Source organism: Dermacentor silvarum, chromosome 1 (assembly GCF_013339745.2).
Source record: "Dermacentor silvarum isolate Dsil-2018 chromosome 1, BIME_Dsil_1.4, whole genome shotgun sequence".
NCBI lineage: Eukaryota > Metazoa > Arthropoda > Arachnida > Ixodida > Ixodidae > Dermacentor > Dermacentor silvarum.
In genome coordinates, this window is record NC_051154.1 from 187691627 (window position 1) to 187719311 (window position 27685).

The following is a 27685-nucleotide window of genomic DNA, read 5'->3' on the forward strand; positions in this document are numbered from 1 at the left end:
TGATATTCAGCCTAGCAGTGTTCAATAAGCTTTTTTTCCCCTGTTTAAAAGTTCCTGTTCTAAAACATGACTAAGGTGGCATAGTCTGGAAAGATGTTTACACTATCGGCCTTTACAAATGTGATCTTTTATTCACACGGACAGGGAAAATACAGCAGACTAGCTATTCGTTGCCGCTCAACAATCTTGCAATAACAGCGTGCGTGTATTGCTCTGTACTAGCTGCTGCCCTCACTAAATCCTCTCGGCCTATTTGGTGTGCTGTGCGTGCAACTCAGAGATTAGTCTATACAGATGATATTCAGCCTAGCAGTGTTCAATAAGCTTTTTTTCCCCTGTTTAAAAGTTCCTGTTCTAAAACATGACTAAGGTGGCATAGTCTGGAAAGATGTTTACACTATCGGCCTTTACAAATGTGATCTTTTATTCACACGGACAGGGAAAATACAGCAGACTAGCTATTCGTTGCCGCTCAACAATCTTGCAATAACAGCGTGCGTGGGGACAGCATTAAGGGTGGCAAGAAATTAAAAAAGTCTTATCGTCTTGGTGCGAGTGCCTTGAACTCCTGGTTCTCACTTCGTTAGTGTTCAGACTCCTGATGCGCTAACACAAGTGCAACCTAAGCTTTTACATTGCTGTAGAATTGATGTTGTAGTAGTGGATAAAATCCTGCATTGTGCGCTACTTTTTGATGCAAAACAAAAATCACTAATGGAACTGATAAGCACATTAAGAGTTCAGCTTGCTTGTACACAGGAGTCCTTTGCTTTCCTTTGCTGCAGTGTCATGAGCTTATGGCTAGGAGTATGCATAGTTACGCAGAAACCTTTGTACACCCGCCCGTGGTGGCTTAGCGGCCATGGTGTTGCGCTGCTAAGCACGAGGTCGCGGGATCGAATCCCGGCGGCGGCAGCGGCCCAATTTCGATGGAAGCGAAATGCAAAAACGCCCATGTTCTTGCGTTGTAGTGCACGTTAAAGAACCCCAGGTGGTCAAAATTAATCCGGAGCCCTCCATTACGGCATGCCTCATAATCGGAACTGGTTTTGGCACGTAAAACCCCAGAAAAAAAAAAAAAAAAGATCACTTGGGGTAAAAATTAAACCGAAATCCCTCACTAAGGCATGCCTGATAATCAAATCATGGTTTTGGCACATAAAACCCAAGAATTCAATTCAAAACCATCTTTGTACTTGAATCAAAATTCTGACCTATAAGCTAATGCAAGTTTTCAAGTTCTTTGCATTGCAGCCTAATGGGAGCACTTATAATGAAAGCTTCATATTCAGTCTGTTTGAATTTGTGTTTGTTATGTCTTTGTATGCTGCCATTGCTGCACATCTATCAGCTGCTTCATTGCCCGGTATTCCGACATGGCTTGGTACCCAGCAAAATCTAATTGATCTGCCATATTTGTTTGATGTTAGCAGGCTTAAAATATCCCCTAACAGGGGTTCTCATTCGGATTTCACGTGTAGAGCCTTCAGTGTGCTTAAGGAATCAGTGTATATGACTGTGTTTTTGTGTTTGTCAGCGATGATCTTTTTAACTACAGTCCATATTGCATGGACTTCCGCCGTGTAAGCAGAGGCATGCTGTGGTAGTCGAATACTTGTTTCCCAATTTTTTTGTCACGACACCCACGCCCACGTGTTCTTTTGTTTTGGAGCCATCAGTGTAAAATTTCATGTAAGTTTGATATTTCTCCTGAAGAGCGCGAAATTCTTGTATGATGTGTTCGTGTGTGGTGTCATTTTTCTTTAGAGGGGTTAATGCCCAGTCGCATAACTCTATGATCTCGCACCATGGGGGTAGTCGTTGTGGCCTTTTAGTAACCTGAGGGACCTCATGAGGAATGTCATAATCATGACAGTATTCCTCATATCGCAGCAGAAGCGGTTTAATCATGTTTGGTTTATTTGTGTAGTGTAAGCGTGAGTTGCACTGTGTGACTATGTTGTCCCACCCATATACTCCCACAACACTCCCATATAACACTCCCATATAACACCACACTCCCATATAAAGATAGTATGCGCGCGATTCGGAAGGCCTTGAGGTCAAAATGGCAACACGAATGGGATCATTGTACCAACAACAAGTTACATCTCACTAAACCCGTACTTGGCGAATGGAAGTCATGTAGTCATCAGGAACGGTTCGTTGAAGTAGTCTTATGTCGACTACGGATTGGGCACACACACCTCACACACAATTTTTTACTCACAAAAGAAGACCCACCAATATGCGAGAATTGCCAAGAACCGCTCACAGTCATGCACATTTTACTGACATGTAAACATATCGAAACAGAGAGACGAAACCTTTTACAGAACTTATACAAGTTACACATACCGTTACACCCTGCCTTAGTTTTAGGAGATGATGCACTAGTGCCATTACCAGACCTTTATAAATTTCTAGAAGATGCTGGCTATTTAAACAGGCTATAGACAAACACAGCCTTTGCTGTTTAAAATTTTTATTCATAACGCTTTGTGTTTGGCGCAGCATAGCCTTAGTTGCTTTTGCGCCACTAAACCCCAATTAACTAACTGCTTGAATTTGTGGCATGCATACATACATACGTACATGCATGCATGCATATGTACATGCATGCACGCGCGCATGCATGCATGCTAGGTTTTGGAATAAGTCTAAGAAAGTTAGCCTATACTGAACTTAAGTATGTTTGCATAGGCACCTTAAGAACTGTTAGCTTATTGGAGATTGTCTGAACAGAGTTGCCTGATATGGATTAGCTAGGCTTCTGTACATTATAAGAGGAGACTGAAACAATTGTCAGCAAGTGCTTTAGTGGTGCCTACAGTGTCTACAGAAATTTCCAGTTATCTTTTGGCTAATCATAACTGTGAAGAAAATAATTTTGCTGATACTGTATCCAAATTTTTTCAGCCTCGGAGAATCAGCGCAGTCTCTGTTGCTGAACGAATTGCTGAAGAACGGTCAGAGCAACTTGGGCAAAGTGCAGGCTACAGTGTTCGTTTTGAATCTGTGCTCCCTCGTCCCTATGGGTCCATCTTGTTCTGCACAGTGGGTAAGTGCTGTGTTTATATGCAGTGATGTTATGGCTTAATGCACAACTGGTGCTTAGCTACTCTGAGGCTGTGTGTATTCTAGGAGCTGAAGCCTATGTGTTACTTTCATGTGTGTGCAGGTGTCCTGTTAAGGAAATTGGAAGCTGGTCTTCGTGGAGTATCACATGTCATCATCGATGAAATTCATGAGCGAGATGTCAATGTAAGTTTGTTAACAGTGCCTAATACAGTAGAATCCCGCTGATACGTGTGGAGTGACGTCAAGACGAAGTCGAAGTGGTGCGAGTACCGGAGGAGAAGAAATTTAATAAAATGGAGGAATGGCTTTATCCGTCTCCGTCCCTTTCACGGGACCGTAAAAAAAAAAAAAAAGTAAGAGCCGGAAAATGCAAGAGCCGAGAAACAGGAAAAATTGAGAAATGAGAGTAGTGTTGAATTGCACAGAATATAATTTTAATTTTTACATCTGAAAAAAAATCTTAGTTTAGCCCGAAAGCCGAAGCATTGATTGCGATAGCAAATTAGTAGACAGCTATACAAAGTAAGGATAGTAGTTTTATCGTCCGTATAAACTTGTAAACATTCGCTTATTAACTATATTAGCAAGCATGGTGTCAGCGCCCACAGGCAAACATGAACACATCACACTCGATAAGCGCAGACATGCGCTGTCAAACGCTGGCGTGAGGAAGTGCCGCTGCAACAGCGAGCGAAGTGACCTTCGTGCTGTTTGTTGTCTATCGCTTCAATGCAAATGAGTGCCGAGAACACAGCACGCACAAAGCTACGAGCCGCCGATGCACCTAGACTGCCTAGACTGCTCCCAACGCAGATTGCTTTTAAGATACGGCCCACGCAGTTGATGCCAGAGTACAACTTTGCCCGCTATACCTCCCTCCCCCTCTACCCTCGCTCCTTTGCTGGTGCCTCGAGCACAACAGAAGGCACGGTGCAGTCTCTTCCCGCTTTTCTTTCTTGCGCGCGCGACATTTAGCTGTGGTCGTCGGCTCCCCTCGCATGCTTTCACTCGCACATATTGCATACGGCGCGTGGCGATGGTGTTATCGCCCTTGGACTTAACACGGAACATCTATGCGTCAAAACCAATTTTAGGGCCCCAACGTGTCATAGACACCATCTTTATAGATAGCAGATACGGATCTCAAAGGCCATGCTTTTGCTGGCGGAAACCGAAAATACGTTCATGGGGTGTTGCCCCCAGCACTTTGGGTGGCCAATCCCATCGTCAAGCCACCAAGCCAAGCCACATGAAAAGTCAAAATGGCCGCTAGGGCCGGCGCGGCATGGCAGTTCGCAACGCATGATGCGGGAACGGTTCCACAGTTGCGACGCAATAGTGGGGTTACCATTGCATTGGGTTCTATGGGAGCTATGCCGGGACCGCCTGAAAACGACGTCACAGCCGGGAAAACGCAGCAACCGGGAATGTAACAGCGGGGGGTTCTACTGTAATAATAATAATATCTGCAAGTTTTTCAGACTTGAAGGGGATCATAACTGTCTGAAAAACAAATTGGAGGAATAACCCACCATTTACTTTACTCCAACAATGACCCAAAATGCTGACTAATGCATGTTTTGTTTTATCTTGCATTCAAGTGTGACTCGCCGAACCTTGTTATAAGGAAGTTGCGTCAGACAAAAGAATACCATTGTTATATATCTGATATTCGTTGTAAGCGTACACACAGATATGGCCAGAAGAGAATGTCGCAATCGACGACATGCTAAAGCAGGGGTTCTCAAGCATGTTCGTTCCAGGGAACCCTGCTAAGCTCCATGAAGCGCCAAGGAACCCCCCCCCCCCCATTTAACCGAATTAAAATGTCCTAATTACCCGAATGTCGAATTACCCAAGGTATCAAGAAAACAATAAATGAATGCTTACTACGTCAACAGGCTTTTATTTACTGAATGAATTAGCAAATCTTGTTTCTATTTTGTACAAGAGCAGTGCGGCACCCGCCGCGGTGGCTCAGTTAGCAAAGGCGTTTCGTGGCTGAGCACGAGGTCACGGGATCGAATCCCGGCCGCGGCGGCCGCATTTCGATGGAGGCGAAATGCAAAAACTTTTGCCCGTGTACGTGCTTGCGTTGTAGTGCATGTTAAAGAACCGCAGGTGGTCAAAATTAATCCGGAGCCCTCCACTACGGCGTACCTCACAGTCAGAACTGGTTTTGGCACGTAAAACCCTAGAAAGAATAAGAGCAGTGCGGAAGCTGAAGTTCTCGTCATCGCATGACTTATTTGAGCTAGCAATGACTTATTTGAGCTAGCAGCGGCGAAGGCCTCGCGACATCCATCGCAGCGCGGCCGCAGCGCGCGTCTTCATCTGAGACACGCTTTTCACTACCGCGCGCACATCCCGATTATTTTTTCGCCAGTGAGCTGGTCGCCAACAAATTGCCCGCCCATCGCGATGTAGCCGGTGCTCTTCATCTTCGACAGCTTTGCACTGAGTCAAAGCGAAACTACTGCTTACCGCAACCGCTGCGGAGAAAACCGCGGCCGTTATCGACGAGATCATGGTCGGCGACCTTGCGGTTCAGAAGGCAGGCGGCCGACGCCATAGCCGACGCACTCACCAAGTCAAAACGAAACTACCGTTTGCTGCAACAAGTGCGCACGAAACCGCGGTCGCTATCGACGCGATCATGGATGGCGACTACGCAGCTGCGAAAGGCACGCAGCCGACGCGCGCACCGTCAAAACGAAACTACTATTTCCCGCAACCGCTGCTGCGGACGAAACTGTGCTGGTTATCGACGCGATCATAGATCGCGATTACGCACTTATGAAGGCACGTGGCTAGCCGCCAACGCGGTGTCACGCGCGGCGATTAACGCAAGAATAAAGGCTTTGAGGTCACAATTAGGCACGAAGAGTTCCGGCGTTGCTGTCAGTCACGTATAGCGTACGATTGCCGCTGAGGACCATACCAATGAGGACTGCATCGCTTCGTTTTTGGACGCTAGCGCCGTTTTAGCTCTTTTGCGGCGCGCACTTGTGGTGCTCCGCGCATCAGTTTTTTTTATTCCTCCGAAGTATAACATCAGTGCGCACGCTATCGGCACCTACCCTATCTACAAACGGGAGAAATGCGCACGGTGGTAAGTCAGAGCCTCCGAGATTCAAGTGCGAAAGCTTAGGCGCGCTGCCCATGGCTGCCCGTTTTCGAAGATTGGGTGGCTACAAGCTGCTTGCGGATTTATTGCGCAGTTCGCGCGTTGCCGTTACGCACTGTGATGTGCTTTTATTGCGATAGCAATTATATGGACACTCAAAAGCAGATTTCTGCCGTCGCCGTCGCCGTGAGGTTCCGTATGACGTCATTTGGAGAAGAAATCGTCGCCGCGCGCCGAACGCTGCATGTGCGAGTGAAAGGGCGCGAGGGGCGCGTCTTTCACGGGGAGTGAACGCACGGCGGAGAACAAACGCGCGTTCTGCGCCGTGCTCGCTTAAGGGCTGCAGAAGTAGGCGTCTCTGTTCTCCTTCACAATCACCATGTATGTAGAGCAAACGCGCCTTCTTCCCACGAGCGAGAGGCCGTGGATGAGGGGGAGGGAAGGGAGGCGACGTTTAGCTGCGGCACGCAGTGCCTATTTATATCAGAGGCTCCGGCAACAGTCACCAACGCCGCACGCATTTTGAGCGAACGCGGACAAAACGCCGATGGCGTCGACAACAGTTCTGCGTGTTGCCGATGCTGCTGCATGTCCAAGTTTATACAGCTGATAAAGCTAATATCATTACTCCGTATAGCTCTCTACAAGTTTGCTATCGCAATTGATGCTTCGCCTTTCAGGTGAAACTGCGACAACTTTTTGACACTCGGGCATAGGTAATTGAGGTTCTGTGCATCAAGCGCACCTCGTGTTCGCCGTTTTCGCCACTTGGCGAGCGCGGGACCACGGAAAATTTATCAGTGGCTCGCGGAACCCCGAGCAGGGGCCTGCGGAACCCCCGGGTTCCGCGGAACCCACTTTGAGAACCCATGTGCTAAAGGAACCCATGCGAGGTGCCTCCAATGAGTCAGTAAAGGGTTTTATGCGGGTTTTGAAGACCCGTCGACACCTTGCCGCACGGATTAGAGGCAGAGAAACGATAGTAAATTGCATACACGCATCCTGCATAGCCACAAATATGCAACCGTGCAATCGCTGTTATCGTGTGGGATTGGCATGTTTGTTTGCCGACTGCAGTTCAACAATGCCAAGCCGCTGCCCAAAATTTCCACACTGCCGACAGGCTTTTCGGGATCGAAGGGATTGCATGTGGATCTGGGCTGGTATTTTGTAGTGATGCGTTATGCGTTATTCTACTCTAGTCTTATCATCCACTGCTCACGGCCGGCTGATCCCGTTGATAACGTGAGCGGACCATCGCTCTGACCAAGTGCAAAAAGCATGAAAAGGCATTAGCATTGGAAAGGCATCGCTACAAAATACCGACCCTGTACTCCACTACTAAGACCGTCAGTCTAGCCTTTGCATATCACGCTTGATTGCTGATGAGGTTTACTACGAGTGCCAACATAAAAACGCACTCTGTGTGACAGACTTTTTTGGACTTTGAGGAAACCGCACGTGGATGCGTACTCCACTACTACAACGGTCAATTTAGCCTGTGCATGCACGGTTTATGCTTGAAGCACTATGTGGCGTCCGAAATTTTGGTTATTGACGTTATACATTGTTGTTAGGGGTAGGTGGCGGTACCACAGAAATCGTGCAGGTTTGAAAAATCGGTAGTCAACTGTATTTGACATTTTTCCTACCAGAATATATATACAATGGAATCTCGATGATACGAATCTCACGGGGTGACGAAAAATATTCGTATTAGCCGAAATTCGTATCATCGAAACACAATTAAAACTAGCTAAATTAAAGAGTCAGAGGTGAACTCACTCAGGCACACGCACGTAAAAAGCATTTACAGTATTAGACCACTTGTAACGTAACCGTTTATAGTGCAGAACTGGCTACAACGCGGCCTTTTTCGACTACCGTTTACCCTCCCATAGAACTCCATGTATACGCATACCGCTTACAGTGCAGCCGCGTGAGACAAAATAGCGGTTATAATGCGGCTTCCGCAGGAAAATCTCGCCGACAAGGGCGGTAGCGAGCACGCTTCTCAACGAGGTGCGCCCACCGATGGTAGAGGAGATCAACGAGGGTGATGCGGAGGAGAATCATGAGACGTGGAGCATTAGTCTAAGGGCGATAAAATCGTCGCCGCGTGCCGTATGTGCGAGTGAAAGCGTGCGGGGGACGCGCGCCTTCACGGAGAGCGTACGTACAGCGGAGAGCAAACGCGACTTCCGTCGCGTGAAAGGCCGTGGGGGTATGGGAGGGAGGGGGGGCAACGTTGTGCTGCGGCACCAAATGCGTATCTTGCAACCGGGCGCAAGGGTAACTGGCGACGCAATCTCCCGCGCGAAAGGAGCAAAGCGGGAATGCAGCGCGGAAGGGGGGGGCTTTTACTTTGCCAACAAATGCGTTCTTGTACTTTGCGCCTGTGCCGGCTGTCGGTGTTGTCGCGCGCACCGTATCTTGAAAGCTATCTCCACATGGCTCTGACCTTTGTATGCGCTGTGCTTACGCCACTCAGTTTCCGTTGAAGCGAGACTGCACGAACGTTTGCTCGCTGCGGCGGCCGCGCTTTCCCGTGCACAAAAGCACAAAAGCAACAAAAGTGCCACTGCTTCAAACAGCGCGGAGGCCACCCAGTTTATTCGAACTGACGCTGTGGTCCCGCCAAAGTTATGTGTATTTCAACGGGCGAAAACGCTCGGTAATTCGAACGCGAAAGCATTTGCGACGATTAATTCGAACATACCGCGCACCGACAATGCTTTTAGCAGTGCGCCAAATAACGCGGCGGCGCCTCCGACCGGCATTGCTCCGACACCACCATTGCCAAAAGCTTAGGAGAGACCCCTCAATGCAGCGGCGGAGCGCTGAGCCGTGCTCCCTCGAAGGCTGCAGAATATAGCGCCAACCTTTCCTTTCTCATAACGAACCACTTTGTAGGCTTTTTCCGGTCAACGAAACTGCCCATGCCGGCAAACGCTCGCTTCCCGATAACGGCAGAAAACGAAACATAAGGGAGCAGGCAAGGCTGGTGCCGGGTCGGCTGGAGTGACGGCGCCGGCACGGCGGTGAGCGCGCACGAAGACAGTCGAAGGTGAGGGAGCTACGAGGGAGTTGAGAGGGTGAGGGGAGCCACCGAAGCCACTGCCACCGAAGCGGTGGAGTTGCTGAGGCCAAATCCGCTTCCCTGCCGCCCTCCTCCCTCACCTTCGACGGTCTCTGCGCGTGCCCGCCCGTCGTCATGCTGGCGCCGCCCGCTCCTGAAGTTTCGTGTTATACCGTTATCAGCAAGCGAGCCTTGGCCACCGTGGGCAGTTTCGTGGCCCATGCTCGCTATGCGCTTGCGCGCCGCGATATTTCACGACTCCCACCGTTCGTGCATCGGCTATGGTGCTCGAATACTTCAAAAATACGCCCTTCTTTTAATTCGAACTTATTTTAATTTGAACAAATTTTCGGGCCCCTTCGAGTTCGAATTATCGAGATCGACTGTATAACGGTAGTTGAAGGGGTAGCGGAAATTACTTTTAATATTCGTTGAAATTTGAATAAAACAATAAAACAAAAATAATAATAAAATAAAAATAATAAAACAAAATCACGTGACTTCTTGGCACTTGACGCGATAGCCTTTAGATAGCTGCCTTCTGTTCCACTGTGATGGTCTTCGCTTCTGTTTTGCACTTGGCTCGTCGCGGTCGAGCAGCGCATGGCACACAACACAGCACTCTGCTGTTGGATCGAGGAGGCAAGTGAATTTCGGCAGGCTTGTCGCCTACGAGGTTACACCAGTCCCAATGCAATCTTGGGGGCCATACCCAGCTGCCAGCCCACATGGCGTGCTGCAGAGAGAGGGAGAAGTGAATGCACTTATAATTTACACTGCCGCGCGTAGCCGCGCTGTGTGGCCTAGGTGTGACCTCCGAGGTTGCGCCAGGGAGATGTCGGAGGCCATGCCCAGCTGTGCCTGCCTGTCCGGTGTGCCACAGTAATAGAGAGAGAGAGGTCATTGGAGAAGTTCGATAGTGAGCTGTTACTTTTGTGCAGCTACGCGCGGCGTAGAGAAAGACCAGTATTGCTTGATGGTGTATTCGATGCGGGGATGCAGGAGTTTTGAGCTGCTGCAGCGAATGAGTGCTGAACCACACGGAAAGCGATGTACTCAGTGCGCAGCAGTCGGGTATTTTTTGGTTTCAGAGATGAGTGTAGTTCGTTATATCCATTGGCAGGACTATTTTACTTCGTTAAATCAAGGTATTAAACACATTGATCTCTTTGAAGATTTCGAGGGGCATTTTATTTACCTTGCTATATCCATTATCTCGTTATAACTAGATATGAGTGTAGTTCTGTATTTCTGCTGCTAGCAATGTGATTCATCGACTGAAATGATGACTGAACTTTAAGTATTGGTTAGAATTGACAGTTTTTTGCAGATTGAAGTCTCTCCAAAAATAAAACTTCTACTGGAGGAATTGTGAAAACTAGCCCCCAGTACTCCTAGCATTTCGTCAATAAAACAATGTAAAATTTGTGCTTTGGTTGACTTATCAAGTTAATTTTTCAATGACTGCAGCAGTGAAGACACAGATTAGGCTCTGTCGGGTTGTCCAATTTTCCGATCTGGCGGTTAGGCTGTTTTAATGATGTCTGAAATAGCGGTAAATGCTCATCAGTGCGTGTTATGTTGATAATTGCGTTCAACTAATATCAAGTGCAACTTTATTTGACCCACCAGGAGTTGTTTTTATCCATTAGCGTTTCGACAGTGTATGTGCAAGTTGAACTTCTTGTTGGGCTAGTTGGTGCATGTTACTGAATTATTTACACGGACGAGCGCTAAGCTCGTCCGTGTCTCTTCTTGTGTCGTCTGTTTGGCGCTTTAAATAATTCAGTATGTGCAAGTTCTTGCGGGCAATGCTTCCGGTCATGTGGGGTTTTCACTCACACAAGAGCACGCAGTCGATTTCAGATTTACCTTCAACCAAAGCTTTACTAGCAATCTATTCTCTTACATTTTGAACACTGCCTGTGGAAGTGCCCTTAATCATTGCTGCACAATACACTCGAACCTCGTTATAACGAAACGGGATATAACGAAATAAGATACAGCGAAGTAAATGAAATTTCCCTTGGAGTTCCCGTAGACATCCATGTATTTAAGACCTCGTTTTAACGAAGGGAAATTGTCCTGCCAATGGATATAACGAACTAGATGCGTCTCCGAAACCCTCAAAACCTTCTAAAAAATACCCGACCAATGTGGGCTGAGTACATCGCTTTCTGTGGCGTTCGGCACTCGTTCGCCGCGGCAGTTCAAAACTCCAGCGTCGAATACGTCGTGGAGCAACACTGGTCTTCTTTCACTGCCGCGCACAGCGGCACACCTGTGCACAAGCATCGGCTCACTATCGCACTTCTCCACTGACCTGTCTCCTTGCGCGTGCCTGACTGCGTGAGCTGAGCCATGCTGCACGGCTAAGCGCGGTGGTCCAAAAGATTAGTGCAGTCACTTCTGCGCGGCGCGCCTCACAGGCAGGCGCAGCGTGATGTGGCCTCCGATATATCCTCGGTGCAATCTCAGGGGGGTTACCCGCAAGTCTTGCCTTGCTGCACGGCTACGTGCAGCAGTGCGAAAAATTAGTGCATTCACTTCTCTCTTCCTGTACGGCGCACTGCGCAGGCAGACGCAGCTAGGGCTGGCCTCAGAGACCTCCCCGGCGCAATCTTGGGGGTCACGGCCAGGCCATGCATTCACTCTCCCTCTCCCTGCGGTGTGCCACGAGGGCTGGCAGCTGGGCGTGGCCTGAGAGACTGCATTGGCATCGGTGCAGTCTCGGAGGCCATAAGCCGACCGAGCCAAGCTGGCGCTGTGAAGTTCACTAGCCTCCTCGATCACACATCGGAGAGCTGTGTTGTGTGCCAGGTGGTGCTCAACAGTGACGAGCCAAGTGAAAAGTGGACGCGAAACACCATCACAATGGAACAGAAGGCTAGCTACCTAAAGGCTGTCGCGTCAGGTGCTAAGTCGAGGACACTGGACACAGGCCGAAGATTCTTTTGTTGTTTTTCATCGCATGCGTGGCCGTGTAGCAGTTCCACAGTCCGCAAAGCCATCTTCTTATTTGCATTTTTACAATTGTGCATTCATTGGGCATATATTACAATAAATTGTAATAATGGATATAATGAAGTAACGGATACAGCGAAGTAATTTCGCCTCCCCCTTCAACTTCGTTATAACAAGGTTCGAGTGTATTCTGAAATACTCCATATTACTGTACAGTACTCCACATTACAGTACTCTACAGGAACTGAACAAAGCATGTAGAGGCTGCAGCGCCAGTTTAATGTGCACTAGACCGGCCTGCTTGCACAGGAAAGCTAATCGAATTCAATAATCAGGTATGAGGAGGCTTCTGGATGCTCCCTGACCTGACAACCATTGCTTCCCGAGCCTGAAGAATACAGTAACCGAACCAGGTGCCTGCTGCATTGAGTAAAAACAAATGTGCCCTGCACATTACAGGGGTGTAAGTGCTGCGCCATTTGCGCCATGCTGCGCCAATCTGCTTTTCCTACGCCTTCTGTCTCCAAAATGCATTATTGTGCTGAAACTGCTCCGAAGCGGTGTCTCCATGTCTGAAATGCCCGATAATTCAAACGGCTTCGTGGCAGCACCATGTACACCATAGAGTCAATGTATAAAAGAACGTCCCAAATTTTGGACGCAAGATCGCTTCGCCGTCCGTTTTTCGTGACTTTATGCCGTGACTGCAGGTCCGAATCGGCATTAATCAAAGCCAGCAGCGCTGCGATTTTGATTATCTCACCGTCTCGAACCGGCGATCTCGCACACAGATCCGCTGGCAGCCGTAGGCACCATCACGGTAACGCTAGGCCTAGCTGCTTCGACGTTCGCCATTGGGCTTTTTGTCGTTCGGTGCCGTGTTTTTCATTGAAATAATTCGCCACTTTCAGCAGTGGCACTGACTCCGGCTTTGTAATCCTTGCGATTGCCTTCGAACCTTGGAAAGCTGTGGCGCGTTGCATAATGCGTGTTCAGGCAAGTCAGCTTTGCCTCAATACAGCATTGTTACGCGGTGAAGCTTACGTGAAGTATTGCGGGGAAGCATAACAAGAGTGGGAAGGGGGCAATTGTCACTGGACACAATATGTATGACTATGCATTTATGACAGACACTTGCACCCACCGTCTTCTGTCACAGTACGAGCACCGATATGCCTCATAAGTGTACTGGCAGGCCTTCAGCGTTTTTTTGGACGTGCCTGTGGCGATTCGAGCCTTTAGCGGCAGTAAAAGGCATGCATTCATTCTTTCGGGCTGCCCGATATTTCGGGCGATTTTGCGGGCTCTAGGGATTCCGTAAAATAGGACGTGTACTGTATTCCTTTCCGATTTTTTGTTGTGTTGTGTTGTGAGCTGTGATGTTTTCAGTGTGGGTGTAGGTTTATGCCACAATGATCGTGGGAATCAGTAGCCACTTGTGCTTGCCCATATCTTATGTTTGCATTTTAATTTATTGGCTACTAGTGCAGTCCACTTATAACAATATCAAGAACGAAAAATCCGATCGTTATAGCTAATCATCACTATATCTAGACTGCCGTTGAAAAAGAAAGAAAAAAGAAAACACCTGCCGAATATATCTTTTGTAGTTCTGAAACCAAATTTGCCACTTGCGATAAAAAATGGCGTAGAAAGTAGGCTGTGAAAAATTAAACGTTTATTTATACTTCTAAATTGTGTTTCAATCTTTAGGCGCGTTGAAATAGTCAGAAATCTGCACTTGCTTTCGCGGACGTTTCAGGTTCACAACCGCGGTGTGCATTGCGTCCAGCTGCTGCGCGAACACTGGCGGCTATAATTTACCGGGCATGAAATCAATGAGCGACTCGATCGACGACATTGCACTTTGGTTGATAATCGGGCTCGGTGTCAAATACGGCCCATTGTCAATCTCGTCACTGCCGCTGCTGTCGTCACCTCCGTCGCACAACGCCGCCGTCTGTCGTGACAACGATCTCTTCGCAGAACAAGGCAGCACTATCTGCACTCAGAAACTCCTCCATCAAAGCACCACCTATTTCATCATCAGTAGCGACGCGCTCCCAGAGTTCAGTAATGTCAGCGGCTTCCACCGTGTTAGTTTCATCCATGGGGATTTCGCCCTGGCGCACTGTCCGTCTTTTCTGTTTATCGGCATGGCCACCGCTTTTAGCCTTAATGATCGTGGCATTTGCGGTTTTCATAGTCGCCGATATCATCGACTGCGCGAGCTCGTACTTCTTCGAGTCTTGCAAAATTTGCAGCTTCGTCTCAAGCGACACAGCTTTGCGCTTTGTCGACGCACCTCCCACTGCTTCCGCGGCGCATTTTCATACTCGCTGAGAGAGAGAGAGATTTTAAAGGGAGCGCAAGCGCCACTCTCTTATCGCTTGGATGCTCGCACGACTGCCAGCGACGCAGATGTGTGAATTCCCCTCAATCTTACCATTGAGGGGCTTTACGGACGCAAAGCTGCTGGCGCCATCTTGTGCACGCTGCACCAACTTGCGATGATCTTTGCGCCTTTCGCAATCGGCGTGCGGGCGGGATGCGCTGCGCGGTAATGGCGGCAGATACGAATTCGCGTGGGCAAGCTTTTCGCCCCGTCTTGGTTAAGGGCTCCTTAGGAACGCAAATTTCATGATTTTTCTGCATCAAAAAATGCCGAGAAGCAAAATTTCGATCGTTATATCCAATATGCGGTGAATAACATATTGTTGTGCTAGCTTAACAGGGCTATTTGAAGAATTATCAGGTATTGCCTGGCATATTATTGGCCTTAGTGAGGCGAGAACTGGTGAGGCTTATACAGTGCTAACGGCCACATCCTCTGCTACAGAGGTCTTCCAGATAGGAGAGAATTCGGAGTAGCATTTCTAGTTCATAAGTACATAGCGGGCAACATTGATGAATTCTACAGCATTAATGAGAGGGTAGCAGTCGTCGTAATGAAGCTGAATAGGAGGTATAGAATGAAGGTTGTACAAGCCTACGCCCCAACCTCCACTATCGATGATGAAGAAATAGAACAGTTTTATGAAGATGTTGAATTTTACCAATGAGGAAGGTGCAAACTCAGTATACTGTAGTAATGGGCGACTTCAATGCAAAAGTGGGGAAAAAGCAGGCTGGTGAGCAAGCAATTGGCAACTACGGCATCGATTCTATGAACACTAGAGGAGAGATGTTGGTAGGATTCGCGGAAAGGAATAGGCTCCAAATAATGAATACCTTCAGGAAGCGCAGCAACAGGAAGTGGACCTGGTAAAGCCCTAATGGAGAGACAAGAAATTAAATAGATTTCATACTCTCTACTGATACCAGCATAGTGCAGGATGTAGAAGTGTTAGGCCGGATAAAGTGCAGTGACCATAGATTAGTGAGATATAGGATTTCTCTCAATTTGAAGAGAGGAAGAATAAAATTAGTCAAGAAGAAACAGGCCAGCCTAGATGGAGTAAGGGTAAAAGCAGACCAATTCAGGCTGGTGCTCGCAAACAAATATGCAGCTTTAGAACAGAAAGATGAAGACAGCATAGAGGTAATGAATGAAACCGTAACTAGGCTGATCTCAGAAGCAGCAATTGAAGTGGGAGGTAAGTCACCAACTAAACCAGTAGGTAAGCTCTCCCAAGTAGTCAAGGACCTAATAAAGAAACGGCAAAACACGAAAGTGTCAAACTCGAGAGTTCAGATAGAATTCGCTGAAGTGTCGAAACTGATCAAGAAGAAAGTAAGGGATATCCGAAATTATAACGTGAAAAAGATTGAGGAAGCAGTAAAATATGGACGCAGCATGAAATCAGGGCAAAGAAAACTTGGCATAGGACAAGGCAAAATGTATGCACTGAAAGATCATCAGCAATTTCGATGACATAGTACAAGCAGCGGAAGAATTCTATGCTGACCTGTACAGTTCCCAGAGCAGCCAAATTACTTCCATTCGGAGTAGGGATGAACAGGATACAGAGGCTCCTTCTGTAACTAGCGATGAAGTTAGAAGGGCCTTGAAAGACATGAGCAGGGGAAAAGCTGCCGGAGAAGATGCAATAACAGTCGATTTAATCAAAGATGGTAGAGATATGCTTGAAAAGCTTCCGGCCCTTTATACGCAATGCCTTACGACTTCAAGTGTACCAGAAAGCTGGAAGAACGCCAACATTATACTAATCCATGGGTTCTCAAAGTGGGTTCCGCGGAACCTACGGGTTCCGCAGGCCCCTGCTCGAGGTTCCGCGAGCCACTGATAAATTTTCCCTGGTCCCGCTCTCGACAAGTGTCTAAAACGGCGAACACGAGGTGTGCTTGATCGAAAGAACCTCCATTACCCATGCCCGAGTGTCAAAAAGCACATCACAGTGCGTAACAGCAACGTGCGAACTGCGCAATAAATACGCAAGCAGCTTTTAGCCACCCAACCTCTGAGAACGGGCAGCGCGCCTAAGCTTTCACACTTGAATCTCGGAGGCCGTAGCTTACCACCATGCGCGTTTCTCCTATTTGTAGATAGGGTCGGTGCCGATAGTGTGCGCACTGACGTATACGTTGGAGGAAAAAAAAAATAAAAAATGCGCGGAGTGCCGCAAATGCGCGCCGCAGAAGAGCAAGAACGGCGTAGCGTCCAACCGAAACGAATCGGCGTAGTCCGCATCGCCGTGGTCCTCAGCGGCGATCGTAAGCGGCACGTGACCGACAGCAACGCCGAAGCGCTTCGTGCCTAACCTTTAAAGCCTTTATTCTTGCGTTAAAGCCTTTATTCTTGCGTAACACCGCATTGGCGGCTAGCCGCGTGCCTCCGTAAGTGCGTAGTCGCTATCTCTAATCGCGTCGATAACCACCGCAGTTTCGTCCGCCGCGGTTGCGGCAAATACTAGTTTCGTTTTCACTCGATGTGTGCGTCGGCTGCGTGCCTTCACAACTGCGCAGTCGCCTCCCATGGCAGCGTCGATAGCGACCGGCCGCAGTTTCGTCCGCACTTCTTGCAGCGAACGGTAGTTTCGTTTTGACTTTGTGCGTGCGTCAGCCGCCTGCCTTCTGAACCGTAAAGTCGCCGTCCATGATTGTCGATAGCGGCCGCGGTTGTTTCGCTTTGATTCAGTGCAAAGCTGTCGAAGATAAAAAGCACCAGCTACATCGCGATGGACGGACAATTTGTTGGCGAGCAGCTGAGTGGCGAAAAAATAATCGAGATGTGCGCCCGTTGGTGTGCAATGCGCGTCTCAGATGAAAACGCGCGCCGCGAAGGATGTTGCGAGGCCTTCGCCGCTGCTAGCGCTAATCAGTCATGAGATGAAGAGAATTTCAGCTTCCGCACTGGTCTTGTGCTAAATAGAAACAATATTTGACGATTCATTGAGTAAATAGAAGCGCGATGACGTAGTGAAGTATTTGTTTATTGTTTTCTTGATACCCTCGATAACTCGACATTCGGTTAATTCGGAGGGGGGGGGGGGGGTTCCTTGGCACTTTATGGAGCTTAGCAGGGTTCCGTGGGATGACTGTACTTGAGAACCCCTGTACTAATAAATAAGAAGGGAGAGTTTCAAGAAGTGAAGAATTATAGGCCCATTAGCTTGCTCGGAGTATTGTATAAATTATTCACCAAGGTAATTTCAAATAGAATCAGGGTAACACTTGACTTCAGCCAACCAAGAGAACAAGCTGGCTTCAGGAGGGGATATTCTACGATGGATCATATCCATGTCATCAACCAGGTAATCGAGAAATCTGCGGAGTACAATCAACCTCTCTATATGGCTTTCATATATTATGAAAACGCCTTTGATTCAGTAAAGATACCAGCAGTCATAGAGGCATTACGTAACCAAGGAGTACAGGATGCATACGTGAATATATTGGCAAATATCTACAAGGATTGCACAGCAACCTTGGTTCTCCACAAGAAAAGTAGAAAGTTACCTATCAAGAAAGGGGTCAGGCAAGGAGACACAATCTCTCCAATGCTATTCACTGCATGCTTAGAAGAAGTATTCAAGCTCTTAGGGCCCATTCACACTTGCGACTAGGCGAGGTCACGCGACCAAGTTGGTCGCTAAGCGACCAGTCGCAAGTAGTCGCAAATGGTCGCTTTTCTCGAAATGCGACCGTTTCGGGCCAGTCGCTCACTGCTCGATTTTTCAGTCGCGCGACCGCAGTCGCAGAACAGCTGAACCAATCAGATGCGAAGGAACAGGACGTCCGTATACGCAGACGCTTATTTTACGCGGCGATGACATTTCAAGCAGACGTGAACGGCATATCGTGATACATTTCGGTTTAGCGACTCGTCGGTCGCATTTGTAAGTGTGAACATCGTTCGTCTTGAGTAGTTTTCTGGTCGCCAGTCGCAATTGGTCGCGCGACTTCGCCTAGTCGCAAATGTGAATGGGCCCTTAGACTGGGAAGGCTTAGGAGTGAGAATCAACGGCGAATATCTCGGAAACCTTCGGTTGGCAGATGACATTGTCCTATTCAGCAACAATGGGGACGACTTACAGCAAATGATTGAGGACCTTAACCGAGAAAGTGTAAGAGTGGGTTTGAAGATTAATATGCAGAAGACAAAGATAATGTTCAATAGCCTGGCAAGGGAACAAGAATTCAGGATCGCCAGTAAGCTTCTAGAGTCTGTAAAGGAGTACGTTTATTTAGGTCAATTACTCAACAGGGGACCCTGATCATGAGAAAGAAATTCATGGAATAAAATTGGGCTGGAGTCCATATGGCAGCCATTACCAAATCCTGACTCGGAGATTACCACTGTCGTTGAAAAGAAAAGTGTACAATCGTTGCATTCTACCGGTGCTAACATATGGGGCAGAAACTTGGAGGTTAACCAAGAAGCTCGAGAACAAGTTAAGGACCGTACAAAGAGCCATGGAACGAAAAATGTTAGGTCTAATGTTAAGAGACAGGAAGAGAGTGGTGTGAATCAGAGAACAAACGGAGATAGCTGATATTCTAGTTGAGATAGCTGATATTCTAGTTGAGATAGCCGATATTCTAGTTGAGATAGCCGATATTCTAGTTGAGATAGCCGATATTCTAGTTGAGATAGCCGATATTCTAGTTGAGATTAAGCGGAAAAAGTGGAGCTGGGCAGGCCACGTAATGCGTAGGATGGATAACCGGTAGACCATTAGGGTTACAGAATGGATACCAAGAGAAGGGAAGTGCAGTTGAGGACGGCAGAAAACTAGGTGGAGTGATAAAGTTTGGAAATTCGCTGGCGCAAGGTTGGAATCAGCTAGCGCAAGACAGGGGTAATTGGAGATTGCAGGGAGAGGCCTTCATCCTGGAGTGGACATAAATATAGGCTGATGATGATGATGTTTTTTTCTCATAGTCCTAATGCATAAGTTTATACTCTTAAATCGACTGATCGTTAATTATTTATTTAAAAAAACTGTCAATCCTCTAGCGAGGATTGTTACAGGAGTGGGAGCAAAATACCAACATTACAAAAGCATAGATAACAACTCACTCAAGAAAAAGTTTCACAAACATGCGTAACTGTCTCTTATTTTCAAGGGAACGTTTGTAATATATATATATACATATAATATACAAACAGAATACAGTGGTTTCAAATGAGAACACAGGAACGGACAAAGAAACGCTAAATGCAGAGCCGACGAATGGATGTAAATGGCTTAGTATTACGAGCTTGGGAGCTACGGGATGATATCCTCAATTCTTTCTAGAAACCTTTCTAGTGTTTGGGCTACAGCCAGTGAGTCAAGTGCATTCCATTCCCTTATTTTTTGAGGGAAAAAATGAAAAACAGAATGTATTGTTTTTACAGAAATATTCCTTAAAGATTTGGTCATGTTTCTGCCGCATTCTCACTTTTTCTTTAAAAGTATCGAAGGCTGTGGCATTGGTTTTAAAGTGACTATTTAACAATTGATAAAAAAATTTCATACAGTATTTTGGCTCTGTCACAAAGTGTAGGCAACTCTGCTCGGTGCAGTAGCTCAGTAGGGGAATCGGTTTGCTTGTAGCTGTTAAAGATAAATCTTTCTGCCTTGTGCTGTACAGCTTCCAACATAGAAATGCTGGTTTTTGTGTCGGGGAACCACACTCTGTTTGCATATTCCAGCATCGGCCTAACAAAAGTGATGTACGATAAGCGCTTTGTATCTGTGGTAGCCTAACGTAGTGTTCGTTTGAGGAAAGACAACTTATTCATTGCTTTTTTCGTCACCTGTTGCACATGCGCAGCCCAGCTGAGGTCAGATGAAATTAAAACCCCCAAATATTTGTACTGTGTCACTGTACAAAGGGTGACACCATCAAAGGTATATGGAAATAATATTTAACGTTTTTCCTTGCTTATGTTCATTGCGACTGTTTTTTCAGAATTAACTGCCATCTGTCGGTCTCGGCACCACTGGGCTACATTGTTCAGGGAATTGTCTTTAATATCTTCAATTGCACTGTAAAGCATGCAATCGTCTGCGAATAATCTAATTTTAACGTTTACTGTTTCAACAATATCATCTATAAATAACAAAAAACAAGAGAGGGGCTAGAACAGATCCGTGTGGGACACCCGAAAGCACCTTGACTGTGTTGGAGTAATGTCTGTTATATTGCACGAACTGGTAGCGATTTAAAAGGTAGTCGCTTATCCAGCCAACTATAGGACCATTGCCACGTTTTTCTGTGAGTTTACTGATAAGTTTAGAGTGAGACACACGGTCGAAGGCCTTAGAAAAGTCTACAAAAAAAAATGTCGATTTGTGATTGTTCATTTATTGCTAGCCCAAAGTTATGTGAAGCCTCTACGAGTTGGGTGACAATAGATAGTCCACTTCTGAAACCGTGCTTAGAAGGGGAAATCAGATTGTTTTCTTCCACGTGCTTAGTTATTAATTTTAAGATAATGTGCTCAAGAATTTTACAGCTAGTGCATGTCAGAGAGATCGGCCTATAGTTAGATGGGGCTAAAGTGCCACCAGATTTATGTACCGGTACTACTATCACGATTTTCTAGTCTACTGGAAGACGGCAATCACGAATTGGTTTTGTGCATATGAGATGAAGATATCTGCTAATCGGTTCAGCATAGCGCTTCAGGAAGCTGCTTGGAATGTCGTCCAGACCACTACTTTTCTTTTCATCAAGCTGTGAGAGCAGCGAAACGATGCCAGGTGCTGTGATGCTTAAAGATGGTAGTGATCTACCTCGACCTACGTGACTAGAACTTGCTGCAATCTTTACGCTGTTATCTGTGCTAAAAACAGAGTGAAAGTATGAATTGAAATTATTCGCCTTTATCTTGTCCTCCTCAGCTGAAGACGCAGCAGGCATTGCCCGTTGTACACTCATGTAGCGCCAGAACTTATCGGGCGAGTTCTTGATAAATTTTTGTAGGGTGTGTCCAAAAAAGTGCTGCTTCACGTTTTGTAGTTTGCCTTTCAGGGTCGACATCAATGATGCAACTTCAGAGCTAGCACTTCCTAGCGCCTTTTTGGTCTTTCTGACACATTTGACACATTTGATTTAACTATATAACCGATATAGTTATATGTGGTATCATTATAAGTGGATTGCACTGTAGTGCCTTGTACCTGAAAGTCCAATTTTCAACTTACAATATTTCTGTAGTTAATCAGGTCCGTTATATTTCACTCAGAAGTATATTTGTCTTGTTTAGAGAATACATTTTAAGTAAGACTTGTTCTTTAGACTGACACATGGCTCATATGTAAAGCACGACAGACAAAGCACTGTGGACACAGTTGCTAGTACTATGTGGCAGTGTTTCTTTAATTTTTTTTTTCAGTTATTTCTTGATAAGGTACAATATAGTTTTACATTCCATGTGATTTACTTGTGCTGATTTTAGAGCTGCTTTGTACTTTTTCTTTATGCTAAAGTGCAAGTAATGGGTTTTGGTATGTATTTCATGCTTCTTATAGTGATACATAGATCCTTATTGCTATTGTGCTGTGCTTTCGTCGTGATGGTTACTAGAACTTGTACTACCGTTACTGTTCCCTACAGTTGCAGATTGATCAGATTTCTTTTTTAAGTTGCTTGGCTAGAAGAGCATAGATTGTTCCACAGAAATTTCACCTTGGATCATAAACGTTTCTCTCTTAGCATTTGTATTTGTTAAAAGCAAAGCTTTGGTAATTTAAATGTTCTTAGGATGTTGACCCGCTCGAAAACTCACTTTCTCTGTTACAAAACTACAAATTTGTTGCTCCAATGCTGCTCCAAAGCTGCTTCAAAACTGTCAATTTACTGCTCCCAGCCCTGCTCCAAAACGTTGGAGCCTGCTTCCACCCCTGACAATAGGAGGTTTTAACATTTGCAGAGCGACTGTTTTTCCGCATAGCATGAGCATCACTTTGGCTAGTACTGACGCCAAGAAATCTGCATATCTTTTTTTTTTTTATGGCCTGACCTACAAAAGTTGGGAACTAGGAGCCAGCTGCATATTTTGTATTTTTAAGTTCTTTTTTTACACTCAGTACTTGCTAAAAATAGCAGTTTATTATTTTCATTCATGTTCATTGAGGAGCTTCTTTGAAATTTCGCAAGGTTTCTCAGAATCTGTCTGAGCAATTATTACTGCTTTATATCCATTCAATACACCGGTGATCCGGCTATATGCTTCTGTATCGCGGTATACGTTGTGACTGCCAATGTCTTGAAATAAAGCATTAAAACATAAAAGCACCAAAAATAAGCGCATTTCTAGCAGTAAGAAAAGTTTTAACAGCAGCAATATTTACAATGCCGCACAGACGGATTAGTTGAAAGTGCAGTGTCAAAATTTTGGTTGTCATTATGCACTGGCGCCCTATAGAGAATGTGGTGGTGCTACAAATCCAGTCAAAGTGGTGATTTGGGTATATTGGCTATGCATTGCGATATGTTTTTTTTGCGCTAGATGACGCAGACAAAGAAAAGGGGTACAGTGCTTCGTGACCCCCCTCCCTTTTTTTTGTCCTCGAAAACATTTCGTTACAACGAAGTCCAAAGTATTGAGCAAGTCTGATGAAATTTAACTCGAACAATCAGTTGGCTACTGTACTTGCTGTGCATGGAAGTTATTGTGAAGTTACAAGGGCTTTTTGTTTTTTGTTTTACAGACTGACTTCATCATGGTTGTTATCAGAGACATGGTGCGAGCATTCCCCCAGTTGCGTGTTATACTGATGTCTGCCACCATCGATGTGACATTGTTCCAGTCATACTTCGCAGATTGTCCTGTCATTGAGGTTGAAGGACGAGCACACCCTGTTCAAGGTTATTGTCATTTAATACTAACTTGGCGCATATTACATTCATAAAACTGCTTGTGTTGATAGTGCTTCAACTCCTGTTCATGTTAGAATAACTTGTTGTCAGGAAAGACATAAGTTGTTACTTGTTTACTGAAATGCTGAAAACTTGGTATATCTTATTTAGAATATTTCTTGGAGGACTGCATTGAGCTAGTCAACTTTGTACCCCCACCAAACTCAAAAAAGCGCAAGAGGGATGAAGAGGACATTGAGACAGATGAGCCTGATGTAAGCACAACACATCTTTGTCAAGTTATTCATTGCTTTGCATGGAATGACCTTAAGTACTTTGTGCCGCAGATAGTAGTACTAAGTTTTAGCATTGTATTGTTCATTTTACATTAGGAGGAAATGTCCTAAATTAAAACTTTCGCTCTGCTTTATTATTATTATTATTATTATTATTATTATTTTGTTTGGCTGACATATTGTTGACTTTTCTATTTAGGAGAACTTGAATAAAGTAATAGACCCAAGTTACAAGCCTTCAACGAAGATGGCCATGGCTCAGTTGGATGAGAAGACCTTGTCATTTGAATTGATTGAGGTATGTGCTTGCTTAGCCTGCTGTGCAGAGCTTTTTAAATATTGGTGTGTTCATCAGAAGCAGAACTTCTGAGAGAGGGGGGAATCCAAAAATTCCTGTGTGCTTAGAGCATCCACTATCAGTCTGCATTAGTATTGTGCTGTTACCAGTACGATGTGTAGTGCACCACCGTAAAGGGGGCAGGTTATTATTAAAGACAAATTGCACCCTGCATACGATTTGAGCACCACATCATGTTTCATGCATAAGGCAGGCAATACATATAAAGAAATAAAGCTTAGGAGGTTACAAAGACTCTCACAATGCAATTGGTGCACTATTTGTCGTGAAATTTTGTACCCTGGGAGTTGCTTTTTATGTAGTAAAAATGCCGTAACGGCGAAAATGCTTCCTGCCTCTGCGTCGTCAAAGTTCCCGACTACTCTCTCCATGAGTGCACAAATTTTTGACTGCCTCGCATTGTTTTTGGGATCATTTAGTTGGCGAAACGCTAATCAACTACAGTGACCAGCAATATTCAATGCTGCTGCATGTCTATTGTGCGAGTACAATGTGGGATTTTCGCAATGCTTGCTGAGATTGCATCCCAGCACATAGATGATTTTCTTAATATACGGAGGGGCAACAGAAAATTGCACCTGGAGGGTGTGCTCACTCATTGTGCATATTCATTGTGCACTGGTGCAGTTGATTGAGGAAAAAAGTTTGCATCAGGGCACACTGGCTTAGTTGATCAAGGATGCTGTTCATGAAATTGTAGGTGATCAATAAATTTGGCGCTTTCCAAAGCACAGCATATATATACAGTAAAACCCCGGTAATATGATCACGGCTGGTTGAATTTCGATGTGATAGAAATTCGTAACATCTCCGGCCGAAATACATTGCTCTTAATACGAAAAATATAGGCTGTTTCGAGCACGTTGCCGCACAGCTGCGGATCATACTAACGCATGAGCAACAGTGGTGGTGGCGGCGGCTGAGCCAGCGGAGTGACCGGCACAGACAGGCCGGTACAGTGGGATCTGGGCGGGATCTATAGTCGCCAAGCAACCGGCTACATCACGCAGCTGCGCAATCTCTCTTATTGGTCCCCACATCGAGTGGACCGGACCACATCACAGCCTAGCTGATGCTTTGACCAGCAAGAAGACAAGGACTGCTGCAGCAACGACGATCGCGGCAGCAGCCGCGACGGCCAAAATGTTCCCTGCACTTCACGTGCTGAGACGTTCAGTGGCGTGCAAAAACATTCGTGAGATCACGCGCGTGCACACACGTGCACGCGCACGTGCGTGCACGAAAGGCGCACGCTACGCCTTCTGGGATCCCTTCTGGAATCCTTCTGGATCCCTTCTGGATCCCTTCAACGATCACCTTCTGGAAGGCGCGTGCAACGCCTTCCAGAAGGTGATCGTTGACTATTTGGGCAAGAAGAAAACGCACGCGGATAGTAGAACCCCATTAATACGCTTTTCAAGGGATTGCGAAAAAGACATAGAAAAAAAATTCGCAGTTTCACACGAAAGGCGAGGCATTGATTGCGACTGCAAATTAGTAGACAGCTGTACGAAGTAAGGATGTAGTTTTATCGGCTGTATAAACTTGTAAACATTCGCTTACTAACTAAATTAACAAGCACGGTGTCACGCGCGCACAGGTAAATAAATACGAACCCATCTCGCTTGATGACCGTGGGAGTTCGCTGTCAAAACGCTGGAGTAAGGAAGCGCGGCAGCAGCGGGCTGTCTCTCGCTTCAATGCGAACTAAACGTCAAAAGTACAGCGCATACTAAGGTAACCGGCACTAGGCGCACTTTGTGCACGTCGCAGATCGCTTTCAAGATACGCCCATGTGATATGGAACCGGCGCGGCCGCGCCGTATCGGCAACGTGCCTGTTGCTTGTTGCAACGCACTGGTCACTTGTTGCAACATACAAGCTGGCTGCACCGCTAAATTTACGTGACTGCCACATTCAAACGGAACGTAAGATGCCGGAAAATTAGAATGGAAACGTACCAAGGGGTACATGGAAGTACGTGCAGGATTTAGGTCGGGACCGCGAAAACGCGATGTAGCAGCCGGGAAAACGCAGCAGCAAGGAACGTGTCAAAGAGGTTCCACTATTGTGATTTTTTTCGGCTAAAAATAAATTCATTTTTTCTTGATTTTGTGTTTGTTTTGATGATACGAATTTTGGGTAATACGAATATTTCACGTGACCCCGCGAGATTCGTATCACCGATGTTCTACTGTAGTTGGAATGCAGCTTACCCCCATTGTAAAGTAACAAGCAGGATGCTTGTCTGGTTGTCCTTCCTGCCTTTCTTATTTTTCCTCTTGGCGCTCTCTCTCTTCGCACATGAAACCTCCTCATTTATCCAAAGCAGTGCTTGTTGCTTGAAGGATGAGATACTTGCGTTACAGTTGATTCCAACTAAAATGAATAAGGTGGAAGTACTATGAGGGTTAATAAAACAGTAAGGGCCGTTTGCTTATGTTGAAATTTATACCGTATTTACGCGAATCTAGGCAGACTCCGATTCTAAGCTGACCTCCCAAAAGTTCAAAGCCAGAAAAAAAAAAAAAAACCTTGAATGTAGGCTGAACAAAAAAGCGAGGACAGCATTCGCAAAATGAAACAGCATTTATTAAATACGAACATGCCGAGCTCATTCTACGTCACCGTTGCTGCTAGCCTCGTCGCTATCTTCCATCTTCAAACAGTGCACTATTTTCAGTACCATCAAGCGCATTAGAGATGCTGCACTTTTTGAAGGAGCGCACGTTCAATGTTTGCCATCCTCGTTGCAGCGCACGCAAAAAGAATCTGCCGTGGCCCCCTCCAACGACGGACGTTTTTCTTATCGACGCTAAAGTCCCACCCGGCTGGAACGTTTGACGATGCCTCTACAGCTCGCACAACTACCATTCGTTAGAATGCGGCACTATAGTGGCATCGCCTGTTTGGTGCTATTATGATAACGCCACGCCGCGCGCTGATGCTACACCATATCGATACGACACAGGTTAAAAAGGCGACGTCCCTCGTGTACTTCAGTTGGCTACTGGCGCGGCTAGAAGCGGCTGCGATACTGACCTTTCTAGATGGTGCTAACTATGCACCATATTTATCAGTTTCAGTAAAAAACTGGCGAGTTTTTTTTAAATTCTCGAATCTAAGCCGACCCTAGAGTTTCGTATATGATTATTTGAAAAAAAAAAAAACTATCGGCCTAGATTTGAATAAATACGGTGCACGTCAGAATAAAGTTTTATTTGTGCCGCACCATCTGTTAATTCTTTGTGAAAGTAATGAAGCTATTGTTTTGACCCAGTAGTCGTCTGCTTGACGCACAGTGCCAAGAGCACCGTTGGCCGTGTACCCTGTCTCGCGAAAGCTCGTGAAAGCACAGGCAAAAGTGAATCTCTAAAGTGATCGCCCAAGAGTACTGCCCCTGTACCTTACACGTCTGTGTATGCCGACAGACTTGCATCCGTGTTTCGTGTGAGCATTTGTTCAGTGAGGTTTCTTCGTGCCCATGTCGCTCCTGTGAACATGTGAGCCAAATATTATTCCAT

At 46.1% G+C, this 27685-nt stretch overlaps 1 protein-coding gene across 2 annotated transcripts in view; it reads left to right on the plus strand.

Moving 5' to 3' along the window:
* LOC119436532 (ATP-dependent RNA helicase A-like) overlaps positions 1 to 27685 on the plus strand; it is a 137753-nt gene that overhangs the window by 48744 nt on the left and 61324 nt on the right. For both annotated transcript variants that reach the window (XM_037703401.2, XM_037703402.2), the window contains 5 exons: positions 2920 to 3061; positions 3182 to 3264; positions 23360 to 23516; positions 23679 to 23782; positions 24003 to 24101. In XM_037703401.2, the coding sequence (XP_037559329.1) occupies positions 2920 to 3061; positions 3182 to 3264; positions 23360 to 23516; positions 23679 to 23782; positions 24003 to 24101 (585 nt within the window). The remainder of the gene's footprint in view (positions 1 to 2919; positions 3062 to 3181; positions 3265 to 23359; positions 23517 to 23678; positions 23783 to 24002; positions 24102 to 27685) is intronic.